Source organism: Centroberyx gerrardi, chromosome 7 (assembly GCF_048128805.1).
Source record: "Centroberyx gerrardi isolate f3 chromosome 7, fCenGer3.hap1.cur.20231027, whole genome shotgun sequence".
Taxonomy (NCBI): domain Eukaryota; kingdom Metazoa; phylum Chordata; class Actinopteri; order Beryciformes; family Berycidae; genus Centroberyx; species Centroberyx gerrardi.
This window is the reverse complement of record NC_136003.1, coordinates 11,875,137-11,896,848: the sequence shown is the minus strand read 5'-3', so window position 1 is coordinate 11,896,848 and position 21,712 is coordinate 11,875,137. Positions and strand designations below refer to the sequence as shown.

At 41.2% G+C, this 21,712-nt stretch overlaps 2 protein-coding genes across 2 annotated transcripts; one reads left to right on the top strand and one right to left on the bottom strand.

The window, feature by feature from the left end:
• The first annotated feature begins 517 nt into the window (after nucleotides 1-517).
• On the top strand, nucleotides 518-4,990 carry LOC139926712 (uncharacterized). The gene is made up of 6 exons (XM_071918511.2): nucleotides 518-650; nucleotides 1,585-1,962; nucleotides 2,589-2,761; nucleotides 3,103-3,252; nucleotides 3,344-3,509; nucleotides 4,139-4,990. Exons 2-6 carry the CDS (start codon nucleotides 1,635-1,637, stop codon nucleotides 4,333-4,335), a joined length of 1,014 nt encoding a protein of 337 aa, XP_071774612.2. The 5' UTR covers nucleotides 518-650; nucleotides 1,585-1,634; the 3' UTR covers nucleotides 4,336-4,990.
• Nucleotides 4,991-5,097: 107 nt separating this feature from the next.
• engl (endoglin, like) lies at nucleotides 5,098-21,316 on the bottom strand. Its single transcript, XM_071918486.2, has 16 exons — nucleotides 21,307-21,316; nucleotides 16,526-16,698; nucleotides 15,760-15,897; nucleotides 15,319-15,493; nucleotides 14,807-14,978; nucleotides 13,596-13,740; nucleotides 12,592-12,784; nucleotides 12,196-12,365; nucleotides 11,721-11,876; nucleotides 9,587-9,667; nucleotides 9,226-9,462; nucleotides 8,120-8,713; nucleotides 7,115-7,259; nucleotides 6,906-7,007; nucleotides 6,511-6,616; nucleotides 5,098-5,817 (listed from the first exon to the last, which is right to left on the bottom strand). Exons 1-15 carry the CDS (start codon nucleotides 21,314-21,316, stop codon nucleotides 6,513-6,515), a joined length of 2,595 nt encoding a protein of 864 aa, XP_071774587.1. The 3' UTR covers nucleotides 5,098-5,817; nucleotides 6,511-6,512.
• Between the last annotated feature and the right edge of the window lie 396 nt (nucleotides 21,317-21,712).

Here is a 21,712-nt window from a genome sequence, read left to right as displayed (position 1 = left end):
CTCAGTGTTGTCTGCCCACAGTGACACTCATACACTCATATTACTGATGCATCCAGTACAGCCTTAGCATGAGCGTGTGTGTGTGTAGTTTGGTCGCACGCACAGTGAAGAAGGTTATTATGCCAGCTGTGGTTTGCTCACAATAGGGACAAATTGTAAAGTTGACTAAGCTTTGGCAGAAGACAGATGCGTTGTCATTTTTCTTACTGGTCTAAATGAAGTGGAATAACCAACGGAGATAGACTAATCGAAAAGAGGAGGTGATTGTGGAAGTTATAATTTTAATAATAGAGGCCCGATGGATGACATCAAGATCCCATCTGCAAGCACTGGAGATTTAAAAGCTGTAAAAAAAAAACATTGGGATGTTTAATTTGCTGAAGAATTAGTATATGTTCTGCATCATTTTCAGATGATTCACAAGACTTTATCTCACAAAAGCTGTAAATCACCTTCGACAAGCTGGTTTGGTGGGTGTTTTTTTGGCCAAGCCTTGGGACCCACAATCCTCAGCAACAACCCTCTTCAAAATCAAATCAAATCTCTTTGTGTCATGTCATCAGTTAATGGGTGTGAGAAAGAGAAAAGAGGACGTTGCTAACAGCAAAGACACAAGAAACAGTCTCAACATTCTGCTGTGCATTCCAGAGGTAAGATTAGCAATTCAGTTGAAAATTTGAGTGATATATCAGAGTAATATTTAATTTCTAAACTTTTTAGATTGCTTATTTAACTGTGACACTACAACATGAACTACACAAGTATCACACTGCACAACAGTGTAATAATATATTAAGTCATTGTAGGTAAATAGGTTTTGAAGGGTATTATTTTACAGAATCACATGATTAGTAGGGTTGTTAAGTCATTATTAAGATGGATCAATTTCTTGGGAGGTTAGCTGGAAAAAAAATCAGAAATAAGTTTGGAAAGAACTGGAGTGAAAGTGGATACATTGAATTGCCCTTTTTGCTTTTTTCAAGGCTTTTCTTTTTCTTATTTACATGATGATCAGCTAATATTATAATTGTCTAATATGAAAACACTTAGAAGCAATTATGTACCAAATATGCCATGACTAAAATGGTAAAGCCAATCACAATGTAGTTACTAAATATATTAGGTGCTGAATAAATGCAGTTATTGCTATTGATTGCTTAATTTAGGAATCTAACTGAGCAATTTAAGATTGCTCTACTGTTGCTCTCATTGTAAGTCGCTCTGGATAAGAACATCAGCTAAATGCCTAAAATGTATATGTAAATGTGAACTGTTATCAGATTATATGTGATTATTATTATATAATTATTATTATAATATGGTCATATGCAATTCAAATAAAAGTATAAAAAGTAGTATTGAAATAAAACCTGCAACTACAATTTCAGTTTGAAAATTGTCTGGCAATACCGCAATAGGGTTATCCTCAGAGAAAGCCCTGTAACTTTCTGCAGGTGGCGTGCTGAATTTGTTACACAAACCTCAGGCTTTGGCATTTCAACTGAACATCTACCAACAGGTGTGTAACATGTGTGTGTGGAGCTCTAGTTAGAAAGTGACATTATTCTTTGGTTTGTTCTGCAGGGCTTTACCTCATCTCTCATCACTTCCTCAGCCGCCACCCTCTGCCTACCATGCCCCGCTCGTTCCTCGTCAAGAGTAAAAGGACCGGGTCTCATCCGATTTGCCCCTCTAAGGACTCCGGACTTGTGGATCTTAAACACCAGTCCCCGTCCCCGTCCCAGCTTCTGGTCCAGCCCCAGATTCATGCCCAGTCCCACGCACACACTCCCCAGACTCTGCAGTATGGAGTGTGGCAAGACAGGAGGCAATCTCAGGACGCTGTGCCGCCTCTGTCCTCCATGTTAGGGGTCACAAATCCTCTGGCTGAAGCCTGCTCACTGTGGGACAGGACGGCAACCAGACCTCTCAGCACCCCCCCAGCTGATCCTTGGACTTCAGGTACCCGACTCTTTCATTAGCTCTGAGAAATAAGTTGTTATAAGATTACAGGAAGAGTACAAAATATTATGACCGCATGTCATGAAATAGGCCAACCTGGTGAATCCATGTGAAAGTGGTATTGATTTCACACATTAAATCTGCTTTAGTCATGAAGGGGAGATGAAGATGACGAGGAGGAGACAAGTTAAAGAAGGCTTTTTTGGCCCTGAGTACATTTTATAAAAGGGGGTGCAACTCAATATTCAGTCCTAATAATTTGTACACTTAAGCCCAGATTTACTAAAAGCTTTAGTGTGTATAAAAACCTTCGCAATGTTCAAAGTCAGTACTTGTGATAGACTTGTGATAGGTGCAAGACAATTTGCTTGACCAATCAGGAGTTAAGTCATTGGTTTTGCACATGCTAAAAGTTTTTGCACCCATAAAAGGCTTTAGTAAATCAGGACCTATGTGTATATGAAACACAGTAAGATCACAAAAGGCTACACAAAGACTCTCCTCCGATGTTAAATATAAGCGGTCAAACCATTCTCTGTCATGCTCTGGAACACTATAGACGTCTAGGGGATGAATCTTATATACGGCTGAGTGTGGAGCATCCTCATCCGTTTGTATTCCAACAGAAGGTACCTTGGGGAATGGAGAGCCTCCGCAGCCTGTATTGCCCTGGTCAGCAGACTGCCCCCGGGGGTCTGAGAGAGAGAGGGAGCTGGAGAGACTGGTTTACATGCTACTCAACCACACATCGCACACTGACCTCAAATCCCCTGTCAGTGAGTGCCCCCTCTGTGAAAAGGTAGGAGGCACCAAATACGGTGAAACATGTCCTTATCCTTTTTTTGTATCTTTCCTTCCTAAGTACTTGGAAGGACCATCGAAGATAAAAGTCGTTGTAATGAGAGATGCTGCCATAGCGAGTAATGATAAAAGTACTTGCATGACACAGGACTTGGCGACATGTCAGGAGGCACAACAGCAAAGTGGCTTGATGTGTGAATTAAAGCTGTGAGGGCAAGTTGTGTTATAGACTATTCTGGTCATAAGCAATAAACACTACATATGACATGCACCGGCTATAATCTCTCCCCCTCTCTCTCTTCCTCTTTTGCTCTCTATCTGTCTCTCTCTCTCCTTCAGTCTCTTTCACAGGTCCTTCTATCAGCAGGTGGTCTGGAGGCTCACTTTCGCAACACACTCTCTGTCCCATTGACAAGATCACCCACAGCCAGAGGCATACCCCACATCCCCTATGGCTACAGACCAATAGGCAGCTATGGTAGAGCTAAGGTACAGTACATGGTGTAATGGGACATGACTTATCAGTTCTGAAAGAAACACTGATTTGTACTTATGGATGTTTATGTTTGTGTGTATCCAGGAGCGGAGCTTTGGCTGCAAGGTGTGTGGGAAGGTGTTCAAGCGCTCGTCCACCCTGTCCACCCACCTGCTCATCCACTCGGACACGCGGCCCTACCCCTGCCAGTACTGTGGCAAAAGGTTCCACCAGAAGTCCGACATGAAGAAACACACCTTCATACACACAGGTGAGAGCGCAGAACATAACCTGACTACACAAAATACAGTGAGCGCACAGTAGGATCAGAGTCACACAATAAATGTAATGTCACTAAGTTCTCATAATGTAATGACACTGAACATACTGATGAATTCAGTTTTCTTAATTTGTATGGAATGATTGAATTTTTTGAAGTTGAAACTGATTATATAAATCAAGCTCATGATGCTCTTACCACGTTTTTATCCTATTAAAATCATATTGCATTGAAAATTTAGTTTTTTGGAAGATATTAAATTGATACTGGACTCTTTATTTGTTCTGACTTGACTATTCTACATTTAGACTTGAGACTTGACTTGAGACTTGACATTAATGACATGGACTTGACTTGGACTTGACTTGGTGTTCTACATTTAGACTTGGGACTTGACTTGAGACTTGTGCCTCAAGACCTTTAGACTGACTTGGGACTCGAGTAAAGGTGACTTGATCACACCTCTGCGTATGATAGATACTATACATTCAACATTCAAACACTATGTGCAATTAGATGATATTCGATACTGTAAAGACAAACTGCCACACTTCCACTTTGACAGGAAGGTTAAATTCTCAAACACACACTCCCTTCTAACACCCTCTCCCCTCTCTCAGGTGAGAAGCCACACGTGTGCAAGGTGTGCGGTAAAGCGTTCAGCCAGAGCTCCAACCTCATCACTCACAGCCGTAAGCACAGCAGCTACCGGCCGTTCAGCTGCCCCCGCTGTCAGCACAGCTTCCAGCGCAGGGTTGACCTAGAGCACCACCAAGAGACGCAGTGCGGCTATGGTGACATGTACACTCAAGGCTGAGTCCAGGGGGCATGTGATAACAGACCTGGGGGAAATCTGTATTTGTATGATTCATAATTCTTAAGAGTTTGAAACATATGCATCAAAGGGACTGAATAAAATGGAAGGGTAGGACTGAGGCTCTGGTCAAAAACTGGGCTGCTTTGTGTAAAAAACATAATTTCACCTTGTTGCTTTGCATATTTTCACCACTGCAAGACCTCCAGGAAACTCACCAACAAAACTCATTCACAAGTGAAAATTGTCTTCCCATGATGTACTGAGCAACAGTGCTATGAGACCACATCATTCAGTGATGTTCCATAATTTTCAGGAACTATTTCCTTCAGAAAATTGTGTGATTGTAGCCTCCCGTTATTGCTGTGTGAATGAAGCAGCCATTTTTAATCCGCTGGAGCTGCACTTCCCACTGAGATGACTGATGATGAGCAACACGCAGGATGCACTTTGGCTAACAGCTGCATGTTGGAGGAGATTTATGTTGAAATGATGTTCTAAAAATGACATGAGTGAAAAACCTACTTGTGGACTCTCAGTACAATATCTAGGTTTGTGGATGATGCATGAGGACGGATTATTGAAAGAATCCTGTATACATTTTCATACAGTATATGTGTATATTTGACTTTCTCACAATAAAGTTATATTTGTTATATTTTCCTTCGAATAAGGAACCTTAAATTTTAGGTCAGCATCACATATGAAGGAAGTTATAACAGCAGGGTCTTATACAGTTCCTATGAATGAAAGAGCAAGTAAACATGGATCTTAGCTCATTTAATACACATCTCAATTGTTTGACACATAAACACATAAAATAATTCACATACAGGTAGATCTAGTTTTGATAACAAGGCATAATCCAGTAGGAGTTCACAGTTACAACACAAATACTTTGAACATGAGTCTGTAATGCACCTCTTTAATACTGGCACATAATCTCCTGATTCATCTTTGACCTTGTGTTCCCTGTCTGAAGATGATGAGGATGTGGTTTTTGTTTGAGTCACTCTAAAACCAGGTTTAGATCCTATATGAATCCAGATAACAGTCTCTCCATAAGACTAGTGGCTGCCAGTTTTGAAATGACTAATAATGACGTTGAATGCCTTGCTGAATCAAACGTCTAACTTTTTCATTTTGAATCAAACGTTTGATTTTTCACAACACTGTGCGGAGTTGCTCATGTACGTATGTATGTGCTTATGAGTCGCTATGTACACATTCACTTTGTCTCAGTCCTTCAGGCCGCTCACATGTCTGGTCTACAGCTATGAATGACACTCGTTTGTAGAATTGCACAAACGCATGCTTGTGTGCATGGCGTCGCACACACAGGCAAACACACCTGTGCTCTCTCTCTCTCTCTCTCTCACACACACACACACACACACACACACACACACACACACACACACACCAACCAGTTGCGACAACCACTGCCCCACTTCACCTTCAGTCTCAGATTTGCAGGAGGAAATCCTGAGAAAAAGATAAAAGAATAAGAATGTTTAGCCCCAAATACAACATAATATCTGAGTTGCAATCTGCAGGTGCTTGCCTAATGCTAGTATCTTAGCTGGAATTGCTGGCGCTTCTAACCACTACAATATGTTTTTTTTAACTACATAGCTTTGACATCCTGTTTACTCTGTGGTCCTCCAGCTGCTGTGGCCTGTACAGTTCCACTCTATAGGCAGAGTAAAATTTGTTTTAACAAGGGGGATAGTAGGGGATACATAGATCTTTTGGAAAATACAATAAGCCCTTTAGCGGATGACATGAGCCACCTTTGCAACATCTAAAAATCACACACACTTAATTCACACTACTTGTGTTTACAAAGTATTTTACAGCTTTTGAAGCTAAACGTTACAGGGAGTGGACAAAATGACAGAAACACTACATGAAAAAGGACTTTTAATTTGAAGTAACAAAATCACAGGCAGCTACACAGGTGAGTAAGTGGAATGCCAATTAGCAATCCATCAGCTTTAAAAGAGGTCTGTCAATCACCACTTTTATATGTGAGTTTTCAAAGTAACATGAAGCAGCTAACAGAGATCCAAAAAGGCCATGTATTTTGATGTTCAAATTGCAGATGAATCTGTCACAAAAACTGCAAAATTATTTTATGTGGCAGGAGGAACAATGTGGAAAAGGCAGAGGCCTTACCTCTACACAGAGCTGTTGGACTGATCCATCAATGCAGGGGGATTCCAGCTTCCATGACTCTGCTCTGTTAGGTGACTCCCTCTTCTAATTGATGGAGGTCGAGTCCCTTTAAAAAAACAATACAATCCCTTTAAAATGTCCACACTGACAACCATGCATGCAAAATACCATTATACAAAATCTGTGCATTTGCTGTGGTGTTTTTGCACTTCACTTCCCAGAGATAACTTCACAATCAAACAGTGTTGATTGTATTGAATATTGTGTAGCAGAGATATTTATTCTTGCTCATTATGTGAAGGACACATTCAATGGGATGACTGTGTATTTGGCGAATAATCTGTGCCAGAGAAAAGTGAGACGTTTCCATCACAGAGGGAGACTGATGTCATTACCTGTATGACTGTAGATGCACCACAGCGCACCCATCAGGCTGATACCCATAACAAAGGCAGCAAAGACAATGCCCATCACTGGTCCTGTCTCTACCACAGAGCCTTGAACACACAGAGAGAATGTGTGTAAGTAAGTCTGAGGGTAGGTGATACAGCCTCACACTAACAGATAAATACATGTGGAATAACAGAAAATAAAAGATACTCACTGCTGTGCTTTGGGCCTGGATTGGCCAGCTGAGAGACACTGAGTCTCCTGGTCCTCTGGCCAGCAGGCGGCCTCAGTGGTTTGACTGCCAGTGAACTGATGGGCTGGGTGACCACCATGGGCCTGGAGAGGTTTCTGATCTCACACTGACAGGGGAATATAGGAAGAGCTAGGTCAGTTATACTATTATAACCCAAGCACAAACCAAGTTCTCTGCAGTGTGTTTGTGTGTGGCTGTAAGTGTGGAGTACAGCTTAATTACATCCTACAGTGTGGCGGTACACAACTACAGACATCAGTGGGCTCATCCACAAACATATGCCTGATGAACAATGAGTTAACTCACATGCACATAGTGAATTAATTGTTTTATGGGCCCTCAAGTAAAGTCATGGAATGATACAAAATTTGGTGATGATCAGCTAAAGAAACATTATTAATTGAACATGAATTCACTATTACTTCATGGTGAGTTAATCGTTTTGTGCCCCTAAAGTAAAGTAAGCAAGTAAAGTGTTATAATGTTACAATATTTAGTAATGATTAGCCATTATATACAGACTAGATGTACACATTAATTGATCATTGATTCAGCTGGGTTTATAGCCCGTTTGACCCCCCCTATTTAATTCATATATTGATTACATCTGTTAGCTAATACCATTAATTAACACCAAATCATTATGTACAAAGGTATTAAGTCACCACCATTAATAATGGTGACCAACGTATGACTCATTCATTCGTCAATGTCAAGCTACGTGAATTCCTGATAGTTCATTCATTAATTTAAACATTAATTCATGTTGATCCAATATGTTCATTTGTCCCTTATTATAAAGTGTTACCCAAAGCACTAACTGAAATTCAAATACAAAGAGGAAAGGATTAGGTTATTACACAAAGTAGGAAATCTTGTCAGCTGGTCCCTATCTATTATATTTGTTTTGTGCTATTAAAGGTAGGCATAGTTTTATGGATACTACTTTATGGGTTGGTTCTATACCTGTTCTCTGGGTGACTTGTATACGAGGGGAGGAATGCATAGCCCACCCTGACAGTCATTTTCTGCTGTATCATTTGAGGATCCCTCTCCTGTCGAGTCAGAGACGCACAGACGAAGGCTGCAGTGGAGGAACTGCATAGACTCATTATAAACGGGTCGCAGGATGAAACTAAACCTCAAGGACTGTATCTCCTCCTCTGCTCCCGTGCTTGTGCTTCTCTCCTCCCTCTTCACTTGTGCTTTTCTCCTTTTTGTTCCTCCTCTGTCTCTAATAGTTTCTCCCCTGGTGCCTTGTCTCCATGCTCGGTCTTTGCTTCTAAATGAGACACCTCTGCCAGTGTCATCATGATCCTCGTTATCTCTGCCTTCTTCCTTCCCCTCTTTCTCCTCCTTCTTTTCCTTCTCCAGTTCACCACCGTCATCGACCTCTCCCTCTTCTCCATCTTCCCTCATTTTACTGAGGGTTAGTGAGGGGTCCGTGGAGCAGCCATCCTTTATGACGGTCCAGAAAGGAGACTTTCTTGGGTCAGACAGAGGAGAGACCACGCATGACATCACCTCCATAACATCGCTGATGGGCCCTTTGGCTGAGACCTGCAATAGGAGAGATAATGGAGCAATGACGAAGTAAAATAAATTAAGCTCATTTGTTTTTATTTGAGTTTTGGACAAGATGTTTGATACAAATTGGATCAGAGGAAAGTAATGACGCACATTGAAGTTAATTTTGTATCTTTTTTTCTGTATTAGCGATAACAGAGTGAGACAGTGCATAACCACATATTTTGTTATGATAAAGATGTTGTTTTGGTTTCAGAATCCACAAAAACTCAATACCATTGAGGCCTCGACGTTGAAGAAGTTGTTATGATAAATGACAGAAAAAGTAGCACTAACAGCGTGTGTCAAAATGGGAAATGAACAGAAGCAAACAGAAAACAGTTTAACACACCAAAGAGAAAGACTGACCAAGAAGCAAAGACCAAGAGAGACAGAGAGTGGCACTCAGAGACAGACATAAGACCAGCAAGACATGCCAGATGGGACTGAAAAAGCACACACACACACACACACACACACACACACACACACACACACACACTGACCTCAACATAGACGCGCTGGTCTGCAATGATGACACAGGGCCCGGTCTGCCTCTGCTCATAGTCCTCAGTGACAAAGAGCTTCAGGATCAGAATAGGTCCGGGTCTGGGTGTGGGCAGGGGGCTCGGTTCTGGATCCAACCCGGGACCCCGGGGTTCCCACGGGACCGGCCCTGTCTGAGGAGCGGTTGCATCATCAGGAGGGCTGGGAGCAGTGGGGACCGCAGCCAGACAGCTGAACTAAGAGATGAAGAATATTGTATGGAGATTGGAAATTTAATTAGAAGATTTATTGTACCAAAATAGACACAATAAAGATAGACATACATGCTTGCACACAAATATACACACACAGATATCTCACATGTATGCTGAATGGACCTGGCTTTTTCTCTGTCTCATTGACTTGCAGAATTGTCTGAGGCTTGTCTCTCCATAACAACACCTGGCCAGAGAGGATGAGAGAGAGGAAAACACAATATATGGGTTTATTCATCACAACTTTCCTCCAATATAATTGCTGATATATATATATATATATATATATATATATATATATATATATAGTAAATGAGCAGATTTTGAAATTTGAGGGGCATGAAAATCAGGACTCTCACAGGAAAATTGGGAGTGTTGAGTGTTGTAAGCTCTAACTTTCTACATAGGCACTCACCCTGAATAGCACAGGTATAGTTACATCAGATCCTATATAGTTAATCAACAATACAGATACCATCTTCTCCTCTGCCCTTTCTCATTTTCTCACTTTTCTGAAATCAATTTGAGTCATCAATCTCTCCTTCCTTCCTCCACACTTCCTGTCTCCAAACCAACATTTTCTCCCTCGCCAACCCTGCTTACCCCCCTCTGTCTACAGCACCCCACTTTTAGGATGCAGCACAGCAGTGTTATGGGCACAGTGACCTGGGTCACCACTTAACATAGGTCTCACAGGAGAAATCATCCACTTAGCAAAATCTCAAATGCACACTACGCACCACACCTGGCAAAAACACATTTACCAGGAGTGATTTGCTCTTCCCCTTTTAGCCCCTAGCTCTCTGGTACCACTCTCATCTCCTTAACACTCCAGCTCTCTCTATTCATGTCTAAAAGTGTCTGAAGTCCCAACTGTTACTCTGTCTCCCATCCTACTGATAGACTTTGACCTTCTTATCTATTCAGATGTTTCCCCTCCTTCAGCTTATAATTTTATACTTTCTCTTTGTTTGAGGCTTAGTCTTTTGCCTTCTCTGTTCTCTTTCTCCTGTATTCTCCCTCTCAAATCATCTCTCTAATTTGCTCTGTCTGTGTTGCCGGTCCATATATTTTTTGGTCATTCTATTTTCTTTTCAGAAACAGAAATGAAAAAATGAAAAACGAATGGTGATTTGATTTTCATTTCAAAATCCACAAATGAAAAGTGGAAATAGAAGGCATTTTCGTTTTCCTAGTCAGTAATGGCAGATACAACATTTATAAAGGATTTGATTTTCCCCTTCTCTTTTGTAAAACAGAAAATAAAATGGTAAGAATACAAAAATGAACGCCCGTTTTGGGACTGAGAAGTAGCCGCTGCGCGTCTTTCAGCACAGGAGAGCGGAAAGGAGAGAGAGAGAGAGAGGGAGCAAGAGGGAGGCGCTGTTCAATTCAGTAATAATAATAGTAAATTTTATTTCTGATATATGAAAATATGTTCAAAGACCATTTTACTAATCCATCGTCCTGTCTGGAACAACTTCACCTTCCTATTCCTGAGTGCTGCTAAAGCTCCAACAAGTGGATATTAGAATATCGCAGGTATCGGATCATAAATTAAACCTGCTCATGTGTGATCAATCAACAGGTGCACAGTTTCAAGATGAAGCAGTGTTTAATAAATATGAAGAAAAGACATTTTCTGGTCTGATTTATGATTTCTCTCTCTCCTTTCCGCTCTCCTGGTGCTGAAAGACGCACAGCAATGGCTAGTTCTCTCAATGTCTGTTCGTTTTTGTTTTCTTACTATTTTATTTTCGGTTTCACAAAGGATAAAGGAAAAATCAAGTCTTTTATAGCCTAAATGTTGTATCTGCCGTTTCTGAGCAGGAAAAATGCCTTCTATTTCCGTTTTTAATTTGTGGATTTTGAAATGAAAATCAAATTACCATTTGTTTTTCATTTTTTCATTTCTGTTTCTGAAAAGAAAATAGAATGACCAAAAGATACATCGACCGTTTCCACTGGCTTGTGTGAATTAGGCTGTCCCTCTCTCGAACCTATGTGAAAGCCATCCTTGCTCTATTTTTCTTCCCTTATCTGGCACACATTTTTTTTTTAGTTGACACACACTTTCTAATCTCCCAGAACTTCATTCATCAACATGAATCATATACATAATGACATTCAATAAATTACATTGAATATTTTATTGAATATATTACAATAAATTCTATTAAATATTCATTGGAATTTTCTATAAATCCTTAGTACATTTCTTTCTAAAGCTCTTGTCTCACCATGTTTTTGTACTGGACCCCTCTGGGCCGTCCCAGGAGCAGACCCTCAGTCTCACAGGAAATGACTGGGAACGCCAACAGGAAATGGCTGTCATTGGACTGAGCCTGGCATTTAGGATCCCGCAGAGTCACGGCAGCCACTGGGACAGACAAGGTCTGAGAGAAGGAGAGAGCGGATTTAGAGACCACATAACCTCCCAAATCAAGCATTTTTCTACAGCATTGGATGAATCCTCGTCCAATATAACATTTTCAGTGGGGAATCTGTGAAATGATAAATGTTGTGTCCAGTTCCCGACATTTGTATGAATTGCATCTTGGTACACAACAGTAGGACATAGCCTGGCTGTACTTGCCCTTTCTTTCTTTCTTTCTTTCTTTCTTTCTTTCTTTCTTTCTTTCTTTCGTTCTTTCTTTCTTTCTTCATACAGACACATCACATACATCGTCACATCAAATACTAAGGCATGTAAACCTGGAGGATGCGTCTGTCCACCGCCACGCTGAGGCGTCCATCGTCACACTGCACTGTGAAGGCCTCTCGCCCTCCTCCAGCTCTGCCTCCTCCACTCAGCCACTGCCTCAGCATGCGCTCCTCAGCCCACAGAGGCCTTGCAACCAGAGAATTCATTGCTGGAACCACCTCTATGTTACGAGAGAGAGATACAGAGACATATAGGACCATTTATACTTCTCTGCATTATCATTCAACATAAAGTGGCGGAAGTGTTCCGTTTTCATTTGAAGAAGTCAAAGAGAACATTCTCTTATATGATGAAGCTGAAGAAGTGAACGAGAAACTAAAAATGAAACTGAAACATTCAGTTCACTCACACAGTGATGGAAACAAGAGACACACAGGGGTCCTGACCTGTCCCGCCCCCAGCCAGCTGGATCACAAAGCGATTGGCCAGGTCAGCCTCAGTGTATGAGGTCACCTTGGGGAAGCCGCTCTCATTGGCCCAGACAAGAAGATCAGGGACGGTGGACAGATCAGAGTTAAGCATGCTGGACAGGGTCAGGTAAGGCTCTGATGGGTAGGGTGGGGATACACTGTTGGAAGACTACAGAGAGAGAGATACAGACAGAAAGAGTCGGACAGAAAGATAAACAGACAGAAGACAGATAGATAGACAAGCAGACAATCAGTAATACAGAGATAAAGATCAAAAATCAGTGGGTGAAGAAAAAATAAAACAATATTTAGTGTCAGCCAACATCTGATATCCAATGAGGTCAGAAGGCAGGCTTATAACAAAACAAAGGTCAGAGTCTCTGAACATGGGAGTAGTATGAGGAGAAGAATCATAAGGAAAGGTCATAATGTGACGTGTATCAAAATTGTGTTCGATAGGTGACTTTGTGTATTTAAAGGCGTTAATGTGTCATATCCTAGAAACCAGTGGTTGTGAGATACTAGGACTGCATCAAATGATTATTTTCATTATCAATTAATCTATTGATTATTTTCTCAATTAATTGATTAATCATTTAATCTATAAAATGTCAAAACATAATGACAAATGCCCACCAGTGCCCAAAGTGATGTCCTAAAATTGCTTACTTAGTCAGACCAGCAGCCAAAAAAACCCAAAGTATTCATTTTATAATGATATGAAATGGAGAAAAGCAAGCAAATCTTAGCATTTGTGAAGCTGTTACCAGCAAATGTTTGGTATTTTTACTTTTTTACGATAAATGACTAAAACGATTAATCGATTATCAAAATTATAACCTACTAATTTTCTGCCGATCAACTAATCGACTAATCGTTTCTGCACTATGAGATTCACAAATCGGATCACACATGTACACAGATACAAAATTGATTCCCAAACTAGTATCTGGCAAAGGAAAGAGAGATGCAGTCCTTACATGAACAGAGATGTGACCCCGCAGACCATGAGCAGTAACGGCCCAGTTGACCGGCACCGCGCTGCTGAGGATCAGCACTACCTTGTGTTTCCCCACGTTGGCCACCGGGGGCACCAGAGACACAATCACCTCTACTTGCAGAGAGCTGAAAGGGATGGAGATATAGACAGAGAACCATGTTTAACTCTGCCCTCCATCTTTATCCACATCTCCATTCTTTTATGATCACATGGCTTGACTCTGTATTTTGCACATCTGTCAATTATGCCTCTCTATTTTTAAAGCAGTATTCTGCATAGTTTTAACATGGGGGTCATTTGGCACTTGACCGCCATGAAAACCAGAATATAAACTACTCACCAAGATCAGACGCAGCTGGCAAGTTTGTAGTGTTCTTTTTACTTCCCATTCATTTGAATGAAGCCATGAAAATATCCTGAAAACTGACATTTAACACATTGGTGGACATATTCAACAACAGATCCTGTTACTGTGATTTTCAATTGACTGTGGGTCCAACGTTTTAGAACATAATTTTGCCAAATAGCATTTTTATTGATAGAAGAGAACATAGCGGAGGGATACCATTTAGAAGAGATAGTTCTGTTTGGGACACCGGATCTGCTTTTATTTTTAAATAAATATTTGAGTGTAAACCAAGAATAGAAATGCAAAATGATGATGGACCAAGGACTGCTTTATTGTCTTAAAAGCGGGATATGTTGTTGAATTGTTCACAAACGTGTTAAATGTAAGTTTTCAGGTTATTTTCGTGTCCTCATTCAAACTCTACAAACGCTACAAACTCGCCCCAGCTGCATCCGATCGTGGTGGGTAGTTTATATTCTGGTTTTCACAGCGGTCAAGTGCCAAATAACCCCCATGTTAAAACTAAGTGGAATATTGCTTTAAAACTGTTTATCTTTGCACATAAGTGACTATGCCAGGTCTCCTTAGTGTGTTTCTGTTTAGTCTGCTGTCATACAATAAATCTTGTGTGCTCTATATGTGAGGTCCTGTCTTGTCCTGTACCTAGTGTCTCAGTCCTGTATTGTCTAACTGTCTTGTAATGTGTCAGCACCGATTAACCAGGTCATATTCCTTCTGCACCTGTTGTACTCGGCAAATTAAAGCAATTCTGATTCTGACAAAGTAGTAAACATAGGAATTCAATCGTGAGAGAAGTTGTTGTAGTCAAGACTGCGTCTCACCCACAGAGTCCTGAGCCAGCTGAATGGAGCTTGATCACATGCACCTCCGTGTCGTTCCCACCGGCCACAGAGCCGGTGCAGCCCTGCACTGCCTGAGGCTGCAGGTCAGAGGTCATGTAGTTGTGAGACAGGAACAGAGACTGCAGGTGGCACTTAACAGGCAGGGTCGGATCTGTAATATTGGAGACAGAGCAAGGGGAGTTAATAGCTTCATAAGCCAAATCTTTCTTTTGTCCGCATTGTAGTGTTGTGTCAATGCAAATGACATGGTGAGAATAGAGAGGAGAGAAATTAGTAATATCATAGTATAATGTGAACTTTAACCCACATAGTACAAATACAAAGCATAGTTTTTTCCAGGTATAGCTATAGGCCTATTTAAGCATAAGCAAAGATGTTAGCACTATTATGACTGTTTCTTTTTTACTTTTAACATGCAATGCCCTTGATCAGACAGAAACATTTTGTCAGAAACACGATCTCTTCAACAGCTTGGCTTCTAGGTGGCTCACCCTCTCCCAGGCGGATGTAGACTCGGTTGCCGTGGGTTGTGTGTGTCATAGAGGACAGGCTGCCGTGGTGCTTCACAGCCCAGCGGAGCAGCGCACGAGGACGGAATGGCAGCGAGTGTAGTGGTTGTACCCGCAGAGGCAGGCTGTAGGACTGTACGGTGGAGTTAGAGGACAACTAGGAGAGGGGAGAGAGATGACATGGCATAGAACATTTTCTAACAAGGTGAAAAAGTCAGTTTTCATTTCATTGTGACTTTAAGGATATTATATGCACAGAATTCTAGTCTCATAAAAACACATCCACTTCAGGTTACAGAATTTTTACTGCCAGAAAGTCTGTATTCACCTGTTGTGTTTGAGCTGTGGTTTGTTTTGGATTTGAGGCTTGTGTGCGGTGGAAGACCAATTAATGATAACCATTCAGCAGAATAGCAATATTACCTGCACCAGCACTGGGAGGTCTGGTGGCAGTCTCTCGGCCTCCAGCCACCAGTGCAGTGGGTGCTGGGAGCTGAGCAGCAGGACGAGCGCTCTGCGAGGCGAAGGGGACAGAGACAGAGGCTTCAGCAACACCCTCACCTGTAGAGAGAGGAAGGCAGGGGGAGAGGTGAGGCGAGGGACAGACACAAAGCCAGCGCCCTGACCTCTTTGGCATTATGCAGTTATGTGTGAACTTCATGCATACTTATCACACATGATATTAGTGGAGGTCACTAAGTGATATAGGAGCTTCCTAGTATAACCAGAGTCTATTGCTTTTGTTGGCCACCATTGGAGGTCAAAGTTAATCCTCATGATCCTCGCTTTTTTGTTTTGTTTTGTTTTGTTTTGGCAACATCTTTGGTGATAAGCGGTCATTGCTGTGAATGACCGCTGTGAACCTGTCAATCAAACAGTGTTGCCAGTAATGTGACGTCTTTTTTGTTTGGATTTTCTGTTGATAAAGTTTGAGTTTCTGTAGGTGGCGCTCTTTTCTTTGTCTGTTCACTCATGGTGGCTGTCGCTGCTCATGCTAACTACCCAGCTATTCTTCTGTTTATTCCAAACAAACTGCTATTGCTGATGCCAGAAATGTAAAACGCACCCAGATGATCTCAACTGGTTTCAGCCTGAGGTTTTGAACTACCAGCCATCCTGTCACAAGCCCACTTCTCTGACTCCCACTTCTCTTTATGTTGTTGTCTAACTCTCTGGAGGTGCTCTTTACCTGGTTGTCTGGGCTGTGCGTTGCTCTCCCCACTGCAATGACGTGAGTCTCCTTGTTCCCGCTCTCTCTGGCAGCACAGCCCGGACCGGCCTTGAACCTCTCCAGCAGACCCTGAACAGGGTGTAGCGCCCCCACTGGCACTGACACGGGGCACTGCGCCTCTTCAGTTTGAGCTGAGGAGGGACAGCAGGTGGAAAGACAGGAATACTGAGGGAAATCAGAATTGAAAAAATCAAGTTGCCCTGGTGGTTGGTGTAAATAATTATCACAAACATGCACAAAAAAAAAAAACTAGATGCAGAAACTTGAAGTGTAATAAAAGCCAAATAAATGTGAACTATACGTGTCGGGAGACAGGGGGGTAAGGAGGCAGAGGGCGTGCAACAATATCCCCCATCTCAAAGAACAAAGAATACAACAAAAATCAATGTTGAGAGAACAGTGTGTGTCTTGGGTTATGACTGAGTGAGGTCAACGTTCAGTTCGCACATGCAGGGATAATGGTCCTCTGCTCAGCCAGGTCTCACAACCCTCTTTCTCTTTGCTCGTCCGTCTGTGTTCACTGTCTCCCTCTCCTCTGTTCTCTCTCTTCCTCTCCATGGTGTGTGGGTGACACAATAGACAGTCTGATCTTTGCATGCTGTGCTTAATTCCCATCCAGAGGAGGCCGAAGTGAACATGTTTGCCAAATTCCCAGACGAACTTTGAAAGCCCCCTCTATGCAATTTGAGCATTTCACTTTCATTTTGAAACTTGACTTGAAGACCTTTGACTGAATTGCTTGGACAGAGGAAATGTCACATTTGAATATCTCCACAACACAGTAGTCTTCTTGTTGGTACGTAGATAAATGAGTGGCAATGCGGAAAGTCCGATATCCTTACCTGTTGTTCTTTTCCCGAGCAGAAGGAGACAGAAAACAGTCCATCCAGTCCCAGACAGTAACGTCATCATGACTGTTGCACTATACATACATAAAGACATACATACATGTAATACATAAGCTAGACATGTTGTGTTTCTTAACTCTATTTTAGACAGATTAGGGATAATATGCACAAATAAAATGTAAACAAACTTCAGTCTTCACTCATTCATCTCCTCCTGTTTTCTTCGTACCATTCCGTCTGTTTGTCTAGGAATTTGGAGACAGTCTCTCCAGGTTTTATGCCAAGTTTTTCATTTCAACTTGTACATGAATATTATCAGGATCATCTGTAGTCTGCTTGTCATAAAAACTGATGGCACAATTCCCCCAACACAAATCACCAGCCAAAGCAGAATTTAGAAAAACAGATTGTACAACTGGTGTGGATAATACTGTTGCGCAATGTTTTCAGGGGGAAAGGATGAATCAAGATTTACAGCTAATATTCGTTTTAATAGCGTGATGAGTAACGCCTCAGCCTTGTGAACTGTCTGGACTGTGTGTCAGTTGGAAAAGGGACAGTCAATGATGAAGCACTATGGGCTTTCTCTTCTTGATATTGTGACTTTTGCTTTGGCTCTGTTTTTTCACTTTTATTTTAAATCTATTATGTTATCACTATAATATTGAGCAAATAGCAAATCTTTTACGTAACCAGACATTTGAACAATAAAGATGGGGAAAAAAAGAAAAGACAAACCCTTCCTACTGGAAAAAAAAATAAAAAATCAGCAGCAACATTGTTGTGAGTCTTCTGAGATTCAATGAAGCATGAACCATGAGCAACAGAATAAATCAGATTAAAACAGATCTGCAAATGTCTCTCCAAAGCATATAGTTTATCCTGATAGGTTAATTAGCCTAATAATTAATTACTAGAGAGAGAGAGAGAGAGAGAGAGAGAGAGAGAGAGATATGCTCAAAATTGATGACACTTCATTAGCAGGTCCCCAAATATTGCGCAACAACTTAAAAATACAGTCAAACAGAAGGAAATACAAAATCATGCTACGTTTTCAGAACTGCACAAGTCGAACAACCTGCTAAATCAAATAATCTTACAACTTATTTCAATAATATTACACAATATAATATAATAATTTCCCTACCGAAAAATCACTATGATATTCCTAAAGTATAGGATCGTATAGTGTGTATGTAGTACCAATAGTGAGTTTATAGTGACCTTATCATACTTTATATTTTTATCTCCTATGGTAGCACTATAATATTCGTGTGATATTCCTTAATATTCCTGTGATATTTCCATAGTAACTCTCTAAAATGTATTATAGGATTACTATAGCTCTATTCTCCGAGCTAAACATCAAAGCAAAAGTTGAACTCACCTGAGGCGCAACTTGGACACCGAAGGACAGACGAAGTGCTGATCCAGCTGTTGCTTCAGACTTCACTGGACAGGCTGTATTCACCACAACTAAACACACGCCCCCTCATTTCCTAAAGACACACACACTCACACACTCACACGCACTCACACACACGCTCTATCTTGGACCATGCAAAAAATAGTCAAATCTCAGCCGCGTGTGCTTTACGCAGCTGACGTGCGGTTTGTGAGGAATATCCCTCAGGGGAAATTCATTTTATACCTCCAGTGGGACACAGAGGGAAAGTTGTAGTAAATAACACAATTAAAGGCCTTATGGGAGGGGCCGCGGCATGGTGTGACAGAGTGGAGAGAGGGATGGCGAGGAGAGGAATAAAAGGCTTTGAAAACGTTTGGAAACGTAGATGGCAACAGGAAGAAGGGCTGGAGTGAGAGAAGGAGGGAAGAGGAGGGAAGGTGGGAGGGATGAAGGAGAGGAAGGCCGGGCTTCAGCGGTTTGACTGGCAGGTGAAATGTTTTGGAGATGCAGAAGTGGAGTCTGGAGGTTTGGATCCAGCCAATAGGACTAATTAACAGCAGACACGCGCACACATATTTTCTCTTTCTCAGTCCCTCTGCATTTTGACATATTTACCTAAATAACTCATATGTTTGTCATATTTCAGCCTTTCTGTCTGGCTGTTTTTCATTACCTTCTTTTTCCCCATTTACCTCAAAATCCAACATTAATTCTCCTTTGGTCAAATTGCCTCTTAATTTCCAAAGAAAATGTATTAGCAATGAGACTGAAGAGAGATGCAATTCCAGCCATATGCTTCCATTTTATGCTAGCAGATTCACATTCTTTCAAATTGGATTTAGTGGACTGCTAACCAAATGAGATTTTATTATTGACCCTTACCCAACTCTTGCAAGTCAATTATTCATGAATTCTTCCATTAATTCATTTTCTTTACCTGGTTATTCCTGTTCATGGTCACATCTGGAGCCTATCCCAGCATTTTCCATGCTCATTACCTGGCAACTACAACCTTATTATTTTATTATTGTGACTAAGTCTAAGTTGACATTAGTTGCAGATTAGTTGCAGATAATTTCCACTACAAATACATACCAGGCAACAGCTTACATAATTGTACCATTTAGACGAAGAACCATATAAGTCCATGTTAAGTTTGGGGATGAGGGAAGTTTTCAAATCCTATTATCTTCATTTATTGTCAAGGACAGTAGAGCTTGTGTAAGTTGGAGTGATGTATAATGTTCACCTTACAAATGATTTGGAGCGGCTCTACACCTGTAATTATGTTGGCTGTTCAACATGGATTTACGTAGTTTTAAATTGTTATTGATGTTATCATTCTTTGTTTGAAGGCTTCAGTTACCTCAGTCCGTCCATCAATCCATACCAGCTGATTGTCCAAAATGTATGTGTCTGCATCCACACAGTGTAATTTTTCTGAGCACAAAGTACATCTCTTTCACCAGAGGCCAGGTATGTAATGTGTTTTCAGCAGACTGCCATAAAATTGATGGAGTAAAACCATGCAGCTCAATTACAAGCCAGCGTTCTCCTCTAAAAGGCTCAGTGTGGTGCGAATGTCCACAAATGACTTTTGGCTGATTGCTTGGTATAGAAGTGCAGACAGGCAACTACACATGAACTTTCTTAATCACTTTTTGGGATTACACAACGTGTGTGTGTGTGTGTGTGTGTGTATGCATGTTTGTGTGCTGTGTCTTTGTATGTCTGTGTGTCTGTTTTCATTAACCCTAATAATTCCAAGAATGGTTTTCAAGATGACCACTTCAGGACATAATTCATAATAACAGCTGAGTCCCAGCCTGGCTCTGCATCAGTCCTCCTGCCCTAACCATTCATCCACCCACTCTATTACTCAGAGCTGGAAAATATTTGACAAAATGCAACAAAGTTAGCAAGACCTCATATTTGGTCCATTCCACCTGTTTTACCGGACCAGCAAAATTCATTTGAGCGTTTGTGAGTGCAGATAAATGATGTGAAGACCAGCTGGAGCAGGATGCTCTTCAGATTAAACTGTGTCCTGCAGTTGATGGAAGTCATTGATAAAACTGATTGATGATGACCGACTGTCTGCTTTTCGCCATCAAAGTTCACCTCATTTAGTCTATGTAAAGAAACTTTTTGGAAACTTCTATACTGTACAAGTCGAACCATAAACATCTATTTGATTCTCCCCCAAGCGGTCTTCTCTTTCTAAAGTTGGTATCCACAGACCATGTTTTCTCTATTCAACCAAGAGAATATTTCTTGGAAAACCGTATAAGAAAGAAAAATATTGTGTCAGGAACATTAAGTCTTTGACCTGCAAACACCTGTCACCATAATCTCATGATGCGACACATTGCCTCTCCAATACTCTTTCACATCATCCTACCTGAATACTACTGGGAAATGATGTACAATAGCACAACATTATCATATTAGTCTAAAGAATGGAAAGACCTTTTCACTCATACCTCCTGCCATAGCTGTTCTGTGAAATGATGAAGCTGCTAATGGCTGGAACAGTGTGCTAGGCAGGAGAGGAGATCCTGTCATCTTCTGTTACACAGATATTGGGATCTCCATTTACACTCATTTGCACCTACTTCTCCTAATCATACATCTTTGTATCTCTTACGTAATAACGTACGCACAGAGCATGCATATAAACCAACAAAGTGGGGCCCTGCATGTTGTTCATCACATAGTACTGATGGTGTCTGATAGGGAGGGCAGTCTGGTCTATTCTATCAATCAGTGACAAAAGCAATCACAGCCGTTATGAGGTTCCATCTTTGAAAGATCTCCCACAACATCCTGGGTGCTGAATAAATATGCCAGCGGTAAGAATTTCAAAAAGTGCATACGAGGAGTTACTGA

Coding starts and splice junctions, on each gene's coding strand:
- LOC139926712 (XM_071918511.2), top strand. CDS start 1,635: ATGCCCCGCTCGTTCCTCGTCAAGAGTAAAAGGACCGGGTCTCATCCG. Junction 1,963..2,588: donor AGCTGATCCTTGGACTTCAG/GTACCCGACTCT, acceptor GTATTCCAACAG/AAGGTACCTTGGGGAATGGA. Junction 3,510..4,138: donor ACACACCTTCATACACACAG/GTGAGAGCGCAG, acceptor CCCCTCTCTCAG/GTGAGAAGCCACACGTGTGC.
- engl (XM_071918486.2), bottom strand. Junction 9,668..11,720: donor GGGTCCAGTACAAAAACATG/GTGAGACAAGAG, acceptor CTCTCTGGCCAG/GTGTTGTTATGGAGAGACAA. Junction 9,463..9,586: donor CAGGTCCATTCAGCATACAT/GTGAGATATCTG, acceptor TTCATCTCTTAG/TTCAGCTGTCTGGCTGCGGT.